The 12,736-nt window shown below is 35.4% G+C and overlaps 1 protein-coding gene across 2 annotated transcripts in view; it reads left to right on the top strand.

Annotated features, from left to right (window-relative positions):
• LOC145688108 (KICSTOR complex protein SZT2-like) overlaps positions 1 to 12,736 on the top strand; it is a 373,764-nt gene that overhangs the window by 264,445 nt on the left and 96,583 nt on the right. For both annotated transcript variants that reach the window (XM_081761856.1, XM_081761857.1), the window contains exons 31-35: positions 659 to 869; positions 1,995 to 2,169; positions 3,700 to 3,935; positions 9,202 to 9,340; positions 11,641 to 11,867. In XM_081761856.1, the coding sequence (XP_081617982.1) occupies positions 659 to 869; positions 1,995 to 2,169; positions 3,700 to 3,935; positions 9,202 to 9,340; positions 11,641 to 11,867 (988 nt within the window). The remainder of the gene's footprint in view (positions 1 to 658; positions 870 to 1,994; positions 2,170 to 3,699; positions 3,936 to 9,201; positions 9,341 to 11,640; positions 11,868 to 12,736) is intronic.

The raw sequence follows: 12,736 nt of genomic DNA, 5'->3' as shown, positions 1-12,736 counted from the left end.
TCTCCTAAATTTAAATTTTTTGAGCAGTTTTTCACCCACAGAATGAAATTAGATGGACCACTCAAGAGGTACATACCACCGTCATAAATTACCACAACCACTGTTTAGGTTTGGCAGTTTCGTACACGTGGCGGCCATCTTGTAACATGGCCGCCATCTTCATTTTGTACCACTTTCAAGCATGAAATCATCTCATTCCATCATCATTGTAACAAACTTAATACAAACAAGTCGAGAACAACTTCGGTAAAATTTGGCAAGCGAAATGTTAGGCAGCCTCTCTCCTCCCGCACCGTCTATAAGCTTTCTTTTCGGGCCGTGAAACAAGATTTCACAGCACATTATGAGACGAGCGTGCAATTAAATACCATTAATTTGAAAAATAAAGATTTATTAATTTATTTCTCGGCAGGGATACTGCTGTGTGTATACTTAAACATTACATCAAATATAACCTCGAGTTAGAATTACAGACAAAGGAGTTACGAAGGATTTAAAGTGTAGAGGAACTGATAAAGAGAAATGAATAAAACGAACGAAATTACTTGGATATGAAAAGAAAATTTGTAATTTTAGTTAATGATTAACTAAATTGTATAGAGAAATAAGTTGATTGAGTGACTTACAGCAGTTCATGCGTTCCATTTTCTTCTTTTAGGAATTTAAAAGTATGCGTATCAATGGATATCATTTAAGGAAAGAGGGCAGTTATTATTATTTAGTGAAAGACGAATCTAGGAAGAAGAAGTCCCACAGTTCGTTAGTACCTCCACTGCCCATGATCTCAAATCAGTTACGCATAGAAGATGAAGCGGAATACTGGAAAATGAGTACTAATATGGAAAATATGAAATCCATGAATTCTTACAGTAAGTGGGGATAATTATTACTCCAAACGGAAAAATTGTGTAAAACTTTACGTAAGAGAAATAATAGAATATCTCATTTATATATATATATATATATATATATATATACTCTTTTTCTTTGATGATGTTTGTTTCCACGTTATTCCTCAAATATACAATTCGAAGTGTTAAAGCCGGCTATGCAAAATATGATCGGCTTCAATTTGATTTTTCTTTTTCTTTCCTTTTTTTTTTTTCCTTTTCTTTAACCGCAAAATTTGCTGAAAGAAAGAAATGTGGTTATGATATTACAATATTTATTTTTATATCTAGCCTAACGCAGTTTCTACTTTTGCACGTTAGGTAAAATAAGCTATGTTAACATACATGGATGTATAGTAACATAAGTAAGTAATAAAGTGACTGATATACTTATTAGAGTCAGTACTTTCGCAAACTACGAACCTCTTTGCATACAATATTGTTTGCAACTGAAAACCAATATGATATTCTACAAACCAAATAAATTAGCTTCTAATTGATTAATTTACTAAAAAAAATTAACTAGTAATTTTATTTAGAAATGGGTTTTAAAAGTGAACGTCTACATTCACATAACATTTTCCGTACACGTTAATAATTTGGCCTTCTGAAACACAAAGCACTACTTAGGGGTGTTGAAATTGTCTTACTTGTTTTTCTTTCTTTCTTCGTTAGTAGAATAAGCGCTAAAAACAGATCATCTTTAACAGTTCTTGTGCTTTCTTGGTTTTAAATAAGCAATTTTTCATGTTTTCTGCAAAATTTGTATAGTAGAGATGGTTATGTTTTAAAATAAGCTTCTGAATTTGCTTGAATTTTTAGCGTGACTGTGCAGTCGCCAGTAAAGATGCGTGTCTCGTTTTTATATAGTCTGTTATCACTAACTTCGGAGCAAATGGACCACTTTGAGTTCAATTCACTCAAACGTAAGTAGGGCATAATATTCTTCAAGTTAAGGGCCCATTTCTACTGAAGTTATTGGTGGAAGAACAAGTAGGATGCATGTATTAACTTTTACTAGTAACAGTACGTAACGTTTATTATTGGTCAAAAATATCGTTATTATATTTATAGTATTATTATTTGTATGTTATGTAATTTTAGTAGGTGATCCAAAAAGTCTAGGAGTACTTAGTAACGCAGGGGAGAGGAGCGAATTGCATTTAAAAATAGCATCTCAAGAAGCCTTGCAAAACGACACTTTGTCAGGGATAACAACCCAGGATCCAAGTGAACTCAATGATGTTGAAATACCAGATCAGATTGAAGACTGTTCCAGGTGTGAATTTGTCACTTTATTCTTTTGCTCAATTTTCTCACAATAATTTTGTTTATATGTACTTTTTCTATGTGATTATTTATTATATTATATTTTTGTGAGCTGTTCTTTGTTCAGTATACATCGTAAATAACTGCTGATTAATTTTTGGTGTGCATTACTCACTGAATCTTAAAAAGATTTTTTGGTATAATTTAATGTTATGTACGTTTTTATAACTTTTCGAGTACTGTCCTTATCGTACAACTCTGTCAAACAACACTGCCTATGATGTCATTACGAAGTTCGAAATGAAAAAAAGGTAGTTGTCAAGAATTTATTTTATTTTATTTTCAAGTCTAAGCTTTTGTAGATCCCAAGACTTACTCTGACGTATTAATTCTGATACAGACGAGAACCTTATATTTAAAAATAGGTATATGCAGTTTTGCATTTTGAAGAAGGAAAAGAAAATAGTGTTAAAGAAGAACCACTTGTTTATTTACAAAAAAGAAAACGATTTTGCTCCTGTAACGTATAAAGTTAGGTATAGTAAAAGTTTTTGTGAAGGTAATAAAAACAAGAATTTTCGGAATGATAAAAAAAAAAAAAAAAAAAAAAAAATGCATCAAAAGATTGAGATCTTGGCCAATAATTAGTTTTTGGATTAGGGACCACAAAATTTTTGAACGGCCCCTAAATCGAGTTCTCGTATTTTCTACGGAATAAGCACATCATACTGAGTTAAGTAATTGTTTGGGTTTGGCTATAATGTATGTAGTTCTCCAGATATAAAGCTTACAAGAAAATTTTGCGGCTTGGTATTGTTTCAAAAATCGCACTGCTACATTTTCTCTTGCACCCTCCTCGTCTTTCCAGCTTCTGAAGGAAAGTTTACTACAAGAAAAGTTTGTTTCCAAGCAAGCGAAAATAGAAGCTAAGAAAGCAGACTGGTACGTTAACTCTTCATCTTGGGAAGATGTGGAATTGAGTTTGAGTAGTAATGTGCGTATGAATAATAGGAAAAACTGAAAACTAAAGTTTGTCATATGAATTTTTGGTAGTGAGAGAGATATATTCACGTTTAGAACAAGCAGTTGTTTTATATTAGTTTTCTTTTCCATGTATCTCCCTTCCTCATACATACACATTTATATTCAAGATGTCAGACTTTGGTAGTAGGTTCATTAGTTACTTGGAACTTTTTTTTTTTTTTTTTTTTTTTTTTTTTTTTTTTTTTTCAATTGTAATGTAGCAGATACAACTCGAACTTATGGCAGAACTCACGATTTTTCAATGTCGTCCAAATTGTGACACTTTCAACTACTTTTTAACTTATGCCTCATATTATTATTATTAAAACTTTAAAATGTTAACATTTTAATTTGGTCATTACTCAGAAGTTAATCCTGATTGAAAGAAGTGGATTTCACCACAGTAGTACTATCAGCGATATTACGATATTCGCCCTAAGTTTCCTACAAAAAATATGTAACATATCGTTATTGTTCAATAAAAGTGAATATATTTTGTGTTGAATTTTCTTTACAGTCCGAGTGCTGGTCGCTACATGGAGCAGAATAAAGACATTAGTGATACTGATATCAAGCAAGCTGATAGATCAGGACCTGTTAAATTAGATGATGTTAGCGTTGGAGCTGAAATATCACCATCAACATTAAGTGTCTCAGCGTCTCGAAGACGCCATGGTTCTAGTGCACCTTCTACTCCGGGTCCACGGAGCGAAGTTTCTAGTATTATTGAAAGTGGTCAGGGTACAGAAGATGGTAGGTTTTATGAAATAATGGTACATTGAAAATGAATTAATATAACTCAGATTGTTTTGCCGAAAGTTGCAAAAGTAAATTTTAAGAAATCCCGCCGTAAGATATAAGTACTAACCAGTAGTCGAACATGTAATGTATTTACTTAAAACAAGAAACATGAGTATATGTATAATATCTGAAAACAGGTTCTCCATAATGATGTGCTGATTTATGTAAACTGATTCCATCTGGTCATCTCTTGTGTCATCTTTTGCATATATTTTTCCGTGCTTTAAATCCTTATGCTGCACCTCTCTGAAGTTCCGAAGAGAATGTTCATATTTATAGCCTGTTACTAGAGCGCTGTCTTTCGATGCACGTGTTTGAAAATTGTATTTCTGCTGATAATACAATGCTTCCGATGGAAAACAAAAAAGAAAAGGGAAAGGAAAAACTGAAATGCTGTCTTAATTGTAACTCAGTGTTGCGTAAGTATGTAACTTACAATAAGAACTGAGGGCTGTAATAAAATGCACTTACTGTTTCTCCAATTTTCACATAAAAAAAGAAAAAAATAAGAGTAGAATAAAGGTTATCATCTCAGTTATGATTTTATAGAGATAGTTTTATTCATGTAGGGGTGGCACGGTGTCTCAGTAGTAGTGCGCTTACTTCTGGTGCCAGGTGTTCCTAGTTCGATTCTAAGCTATGTGAATTTGTGGTGGACAACATCGTATCCGTAAATTTTTCTCGAGACTTCACGTTTTCACCCTCATTCTCATTCGACTAACTCTGCCGTAATTATTCAGCTTCATTAATCATCCATCACCTTTAGCCTACAGGATATAACAGAGACACATGACACTGGAAATATCATATCTCATATATGTATAAAGTATGGAAAGGGAATATGGAGGAAGCAAATATAGTATAAAATAATAATACAGCTGATAACCTGACTAGAACAATATACGCGTACAAAGTGGTCAGATATGTACCGACAGACTGGAGTTGGTAATAAACATGAAATTAAGCAAGAACTATCTAATAATCATGGATCGAAAGGGGGTACCATTTTTGTGAGAGAAGTTGCAAAATCGGCAAAGGCGCTAATACGAGATGAGTCAAGAAGTTAGATGCACTGCTTGAGAAAACAAATAGGAGTAATCTTTTACAATTACTTTCATTTGTACACAAAAGTTCCTTACCGGCGTAATCGAAGTGTGATACAAGTTTTTGTATGTCTTTTTAGAAGAATTCCCGTCCAATGCCCGGTAATCATTGTTGTTTTTCAGCTGTCACCTAGTCATTCGAGTGGTATCGTCGTTTTGAAAATTCTTTTTCAAGAGATCGAAAACATGGAAATCACAAGATGCAAGATCTGAGCTATAGGGGAGGTGATCTTATAATTCTCACTGAAATTTGCGCAGAAGGTCGCACGTCAGTTTACCGCATGTTTCACCTCTTTGCGATAGCTTGACGTGATATGCATTTTCATTACACTTCGTGCGCCTGTCGATAAATTTTTGTGCAGTTTGTGACATGACATACGCGGAGTAACAAGGATTACTTCTGCTCTGAGTAAGAGTAAACTGTCTATGATTGTCAATAAGAATTTATCCGCAGATACAGGAGTAAATTCTTTCTCCACAATGGAACTAGTCCTAACACTCTCGGGTATAACACAAATTTGCTTTTGGGTTGTTTATTTACCTATTACATTTAACTATTCATCCTAAATTTCTAAGAAAGATTTAAATGTGGAGGAAAAATCTGGAGTTTCATTCTATTAACAATTTATTTTAACAACTTCAATGAAACATAAATTTTTCAACAGCAAACTGTCCGTGCTTCCGAACTGAATGCAAAAGAATTGTTCATACGTATATTGGCTATTTTTTTTCGAATTATTAAAAAAAAATACTACTTGAAGCCAACAATGTTTTAGTGTTTCCAAAACGATAGATAAAATTCTAAATGTTTCATCAAAAGTTGTCTCAAATGGTGGTCTTTGGCTAAACATGAAATGGTAGCCGCATATAGTACTTAATGAACTGCCTTACCATTAACCGATTCCAAAGCAAGTTTGATTTGTTTGTTTGTTTGTTTGTTTGTTGAAAAGTTGTTAAAGTGTTAAGTTGAAAATTGAAAAGCTCATACTCTTCCAAATTTCAGGTTAATTCAACATAAATCTATGTCAACGATTTTTCCATCAAATTATGTGTACGATTGTTAAGCAGCACTTACATAACTTCAGTTTTCATTATCAAATGGCATACTACGCACCCAATGCAACAGAAAATTTTAGACACTAATGTATTGCTATTTTATACATTACCAATTTAATTTCATCACTCTATATGCATTTTTCTACAAGTCATTCTAGCTCCCACTAGTATTACCAAAACCTTGAGGCCAAAGTCATTTACGAAAACGCTCTTTCACTTTTCATTTCAACGAATTGTATTTTACTTATTTCCTGTTACGTGTTATACTCATCATACCCAGATACAATATGACGGCTAACAGTGCACGTGTTACGTATACAGACTGCACTAGAGCCATCTACTGAATCCCTACGTAATTTTTCCAACTATCAAACAGGTGGAGCTACCCAATAGATTCTGAAGATATTAGTAATACTCTGCTTCAAGCAATTGCATATTCATTCACAATTTCATACAATTTTCAGTCGCTACAAGTTACATCTTTTTGTTCACAAAAATATGAATTACTGGGCCCATCTCCAGTTTGGATGCCACCTGCAGCTGCCAAGACGTGTTCATAACTGATTAACAAGCAGACTACAATGCTGCGTCAAAGACCTGTGTCATGCATTGCAGATAAATGTCCGCAGTGTTGCACGTAGTTTAAACAAACTATATTTATACCAAGAGTTTTTATGTGTGTGTGCAACTAACTTTATAACTGGCCCTCGTATAGTGCCGAATATATCACGAACGCGGAAAGATCAGCGACATTGTACGAACAAGAACGCCCACAAACACAGAAACGCGGATTCCCGGGAACAGCTCAGAATCAAACGAAGACAGAAAAAAAGCTCGGTCATGTTACGGAGATACGAGATCAATCATTATAAGCCACAGGGCCCTGGCATGCCACGTGTCACGAGGAACGCGTAACCAGTGTTGTCAACCAAAAAACAGAAAACATGTCCTCTGGACCGAGAGCATGACGTATCTGGCGTTACTAGCACTATATCGACAGAAATTCAACGTGAAAAGCAGGGTGTACCATGAGACTTGTGTTGTGCAGCGACCGCTGATTAAGTGGTCTTGCAGGCGGTGATACTCACGTCGCTCAGCTGGCATCTCCTGCCTCAGTACATTCGTGAGTGGTCAATTAGAGTCGACACAGTAATAGCGACAAGTGACAACTCTAAACCAAGGAAGACCACGTGTAGCACAAACACCTGCAATCTAGGAAGGTATCCTCCGAAACGTAAAGAATCCCATTGTGAGCTCCGGGCGTGTAGCTCGAGCCCGTAACGTGAGTGTGTTGTGTGTCCTTCATAAAAACATGTTTCCGTATCATGTGCAACATGTGCAAGGAAGGTCTTATGCTACCTGATTATATGCCACACGAAGCACATTGTCATTGGTTTCAGCAGCAGGCTTTTAACGATGAGCAATTTATATCACCCATGCTTTTCACCGATGAAAGCGACCTTTGGTCATGATGTATTGCTAATTTCTGTGATACTACTAGAGAGAGAGATCAATCCACATGCACGTGTCCAAGATCACTGCCAGCAACAGTTTCGTGTAATATGTGGACTATCATGATAAGTGACAATTGCTTCGGCCATAAGTGTTACCTAACGGGTGTAAATTAACTGAACTTTCTATAGAAAATACTATCCTACCGAAGGAGATGACACTGGAGGTACGACAACTTATGTAGCCAATGCACAATGGGATTTCCACGCCCTTTACCGGACCTATTCGCCGGCATTTAAAACAGAGTACCCTGACAGATGAATAGGTCGGGACGGTCCTCATCTATAACCTGCACGGTCGCCGAACTTCTATCAACTTGATTATTATGTGTATCTGAAGACGCTTGTATACGCTGAATTTGGGCTAGATCAGCAGAACCTAAATCAACATGTATTCGATGAATGTGCTACTATTCAGGCATAGGCTAAAATCTTCGAACGTCGTTGATGTGACGTCTCATGGAGGACACTTATAACATTTGCTGCAATACCTGCAGTTCAGCATGCTCCTTTTCTGTATTCGGTCTACCATTACAGTCCGTTGTGGTGTCTTTTTGAGTCTGCCTCAACTTTACCTGTACCATAATATTTCAGTGACTCCTCTTCGTTGCACCACACCTCATGCCCACGCTACCCTTGTCGCTGGATTCCGTAGCCGTATTTCTTGCATATCTGTCGTACACATGTGCAGAGCTGGTTTATGTGCGGTTGGCAGCACTGACTATACGTTTCTCGTGGCATGCCAAAGTTGTATTGGTTCTGTGGCGTGTAGTGGTTGCTTGAGGTGGCAATCTCATATTTCGCTAACTAGATCGATCTTTCTTCCTGGTTAGTTCTGCTCTATCCCGGGGTGGGCGTTCCTTTTTTTACATGTCGCTGTTTGTGGATCTGATCACTCGTTGTGTCTCCTTTTTCTGTTTTTTGTGTCTGGTACTTGCTTTTCCTTTAGGATCCCTCGCCTTTCTGTGGGGGATCCCCGTTGCGCGGCAACCACTCCACTTTCATCTGTACGTCATTGCATTTGTCGGGTACGACTTTCTGTGTAATCTTTTGACGCATCAATGATACCGGCGTGGGAGACCCGGGTTCGATTCCCGGCGGGAGCTCATGTGGTTCGGATTCCACGTTAATCAGTAGGTCCACGTCTCATATAGCCTCGCTGCTGAACGGGACGTTAAACCCAAAATCATCTCAACTCAGCATCAGTGATACCTTTCTGCATTCCTGAAACATTCGGCATTATGTCAACATCTTCGCTGATTGTTCAATACCTCTACCCCGAGTTGTATCTACCTGGTAGACGTTGATAGTAAGACTTACTTTTTGTGTGTGTTCATTTCTAATGAAAAGTGTAAATTTTTTTAGGTAATTAAATTTTGTGCTAGGTGTCACTTATTTAATACTTGAACTTCTTAATTTTATTATTATTTTTTGCTCACTTTCTTTTACAAATCGTGAAATTTTTTAGAAATTCATTACTTTATTGACACTACATGTGATCCTTTTCCTCAGTGATATCTAATTTAATAATTTGTTTCGTTGTTTCAGGTTACTATGGAGATAGTAGTGATTCAGCTGATGAGTGTGATTGGTTAGTTGATTTCAGTGCAAAGCAGCCATGTTTACCCAATTTCTGGCTTATAATGGAAGTAGATCAGGAATATGTAACTTCATATTTTCACTTTAGGTAAATTGCTCTTGTAATATGGCGTCAGACTGTTGATGGATGGTTATTAGTTTGTACTATCTTGAATTTTCATAGATGTAAGCAGACCCATATTTACGTGTTTTACGCTCTGGACCTAAGAAAAATTTGCACCCATCCCCCATTATTAGTTTGTATTCAATATAGGCGTAAAGGATATGACTGCGTCCTCTTATATTGAGCCACGAGCAAATGCACGGATTACGCTGATAGTCAATAAGCAATAGCTGCAGCTCCTTCTAGCACCAGAGCGTCGAAACGAAAATACTAGGTGTGGTAGCAATAGTGACATACAGAAGGAGGGGGTCAAGTTTTACTCGTCTCCCTTGAAGGAGCTAGAGTTGAAAATGAACATTTACCAGACTAAGATAGGTATACAAAAATCTTGAAACAGTATGAACTTGGATTTCGCCTTCGGTGCGAGCGGTCCCGGTTTCAATTTCCGGTGGGGCCACTCGGTCGAAAAAGTGTAAAACGATTTTTCAGGCCAGCTACCTTGAATGAGGTTTTCCTGGGTTTTCCTCATTCACACGAGGCAAATGCTGGGGTGGTACCTAACTTATAGATCCCAGACCGCTTTCTTCCTTCCTTTTCTCTGGATAGAGTGCTCGTCGAGGGACGTCATCCCTCTAAACGTGACGGGCTAAATGGCCTTAGATGCCGAAAGCCCAGAAATTTAAATCCTACTATGAATTTGGAAGATTGAACTTCCTCTGAAGGAATTCTGCGTGCGGAGAATTGGGTACTAACATAGTTTTCTGTAAAGATCTCCCTTAAATTTCTCTCTCTCGTGAAATGCTTCTTTCTCCCGCATTCTATACTACAATTTCGAATTTTTTAATGTGCATCCTGGGCCCATGCTCTGTGGCCTGGGCGTAAATTTAGGTCTGGATTTGAGGTAGAGTTATGGACATAATTGAATTTTCTTCAAAGATTTTTGAGAAAACAAGAAATGATAGCATTTAATCTTACAAATATATATAAAGGGAGTAGTTCTTCCTATTGAACGTTTGTCGAGCCATTTTCTTGAATTGAAAATGTCTCACGAAAAATTTATTAATACGCTTAGACTATTGAACATTTTTAAGTGAGTGTTCAAAATATTTAAACGTTTTAATTTGAGGATCATTTCGAGTGTAGTACTTGCGGGTTTTACACTTCGTAAGATTGCAGTAGCTTTAGTGTGTCAAGTACCACATTTTCATAAATTAAAGATTTGGTACTTCTTAAAATAAGGATGCGAGAGAAAAGAGGTGTACTACAAAATACTTGTTTACAGGAAACAGAATTTCCCCAGCAGAAACATCAAAATAATGATACTACGTTGCTTTAATTAGATCAAATTTCGAAATATATACACGACAATGTGACATTATAATTTATATTATCCGCTAAATGCAGAAGTCATCACCTAAGATCTAAAACTAACTACCCAGAAATTCAAGTAAAAATCCAAAATCTGACAAAGATGAAATCTGATATTAATGATTTTTGTTGTATGTGCAAATAATCTGTCTGATGAAAGCAAGCGGATCTGTAGCACAAGTTATTAATATAAGATTTGTTGTTGTTGTTGTTTTTGATCAGATTTGTAGTTTTTGCCTAAATGTTATAGATTAGATACAAATCTAGAGTGAGCTGTATTCTCAGAACTTAAGAATTTATTGCGTATACTACTATTTTAATGAACATCATTACTTGTATATTTTCATGAATGTGGTATTTGATCAAGGAAATCACATATTTATAACCTAGACGAAGATAGATTATGCACTTAGGATATATATATATATATATATATATATATATATATATTGCACATGCCCTTTTTTTTACTTCCTATACGTAACTGTGTGATCGTAATAGGGTTGGAGCCTCAAAGAATTTCAACTAACATCGGAGATTTTTCGAATGAACCTTGGAATGTATAACTACAAACAAAAATATTTCAGTAAACTCTTGTTTCCGTAATTCAATTAAAGATTCTTCCTAATTAAAAAAGAATAGCCGTTAATAATTGATAATGAGGTGTAGTTGAAGAGAATCTGATTTCCTTGAGTTTTCCTTCCTCTCTGACAAACAACCCAATTTCAGCATACATTACCCATTTTGAAGCGAAAATAATACAAGTCTGATTTAACTGAAACCCTCTCTCTCTCTCTCTCTCTCAAAAAAAAAAAAAAAAAAAAAAAAAAAAAAAAAAAAACTTGAGTTAAAATTTGAGAGAGCAGATTTACATGATATACAAACTAATAATTTTCTTACAATGTTATTTTCAATAGGTCTTCTGATTGTAAATCTCCACAAGGTGTCGAATACAGAGAAATACACTTAAATGTTTTACAGAAGATAAAAGATTTATGCAAAATGGTAAATCAAAGTATGCTCCTCTTAAACCTACATGATACTAGAATGTGTGACCAGCTTCTTGAACCTGAGTCCAGTGAAGACATTTGGAAACATAATGAGCCTTTAATTACACCTTTTACAAGAATGAAGTCATTTGATGGTAAGCTTTTTTTTCTCTCTCTGTTTGTTTGTTTCTTTCTTTAAACAGTTCAAGAAGACTCTTTGAATTTCCTTTAAAAATTTTTCGGTTGTGTAACCCTCCTTCTCGATTATGTACAATTTTATTCTCTTATTCATATATACTGTATTCTTTTGTAAGTTCATATTTCTTTATAAGTCTACAATATGTTATTTTTAATTTCTCTCCGAAACTCAAGATAGAATTATTTTTGCTGATGGAAGTGAATTTCTTTTTTCCCCTGATGGATGTATATTGTAGCGAATAAGAGCCTAACTTTAAAGTTTTTAGGTATGTTCTCCAAAGATTTCCATATATCTACTGTAGATCCCAAATTTGAGTAATTTGCAAGAGTGAAGTCATACAATTGAAAATCGATACTCCCCCTCCCCCAGAAGAAAAACAACTCTTACAATTTTGTTTATGTTAAATAAATCAATATACTAGTAATCACTCTACAATATGCCATTGCCCATTTCTTTTTTGGTTTACGGATTGATTTGAGTCTGTTGAACATCCCAGTTGAACGAGAAGGTTAGTGCGGTTGTTTCGTACCAATTTTAACGATAACCATAATAATTATTCATTCATTCATATATAATTATTGAAGAATTAAATATATCATACATGATCTCAGCTGTTTTCTGTATATCACTTGAAGTGTAATAAACTGGACTAAATATATTTGCGCGAACTCTTTTGTCTATGCGTGTAGAAAGTAGATAATAGGAACAACTGGTGAATATGTGAGTCTTGTCTTCTGTATTGGTTAGTTGGCATGACAAATGTTAAGATAATGCGTTTATTTTAAACAGATCGGACTCAGGGCGATGATTTATCCAATAACGTAA

This window comes from Thermobia domestica, chromosome 6 (assembly GCF_964235325.1).
Source record: "Thermobia domestica chromosome 6, izTheDome1.hap1.1, whole genome shotgun sequence".
NCBI lineage: Eukaryota > Metazoa > Arthropoda > Insecta > Zygentoma > Lepismatidae > Thermobia > Thermobia domestica.
This window is presented reverse-complemented; position numbering and strand designations above follow the sequence as displayed.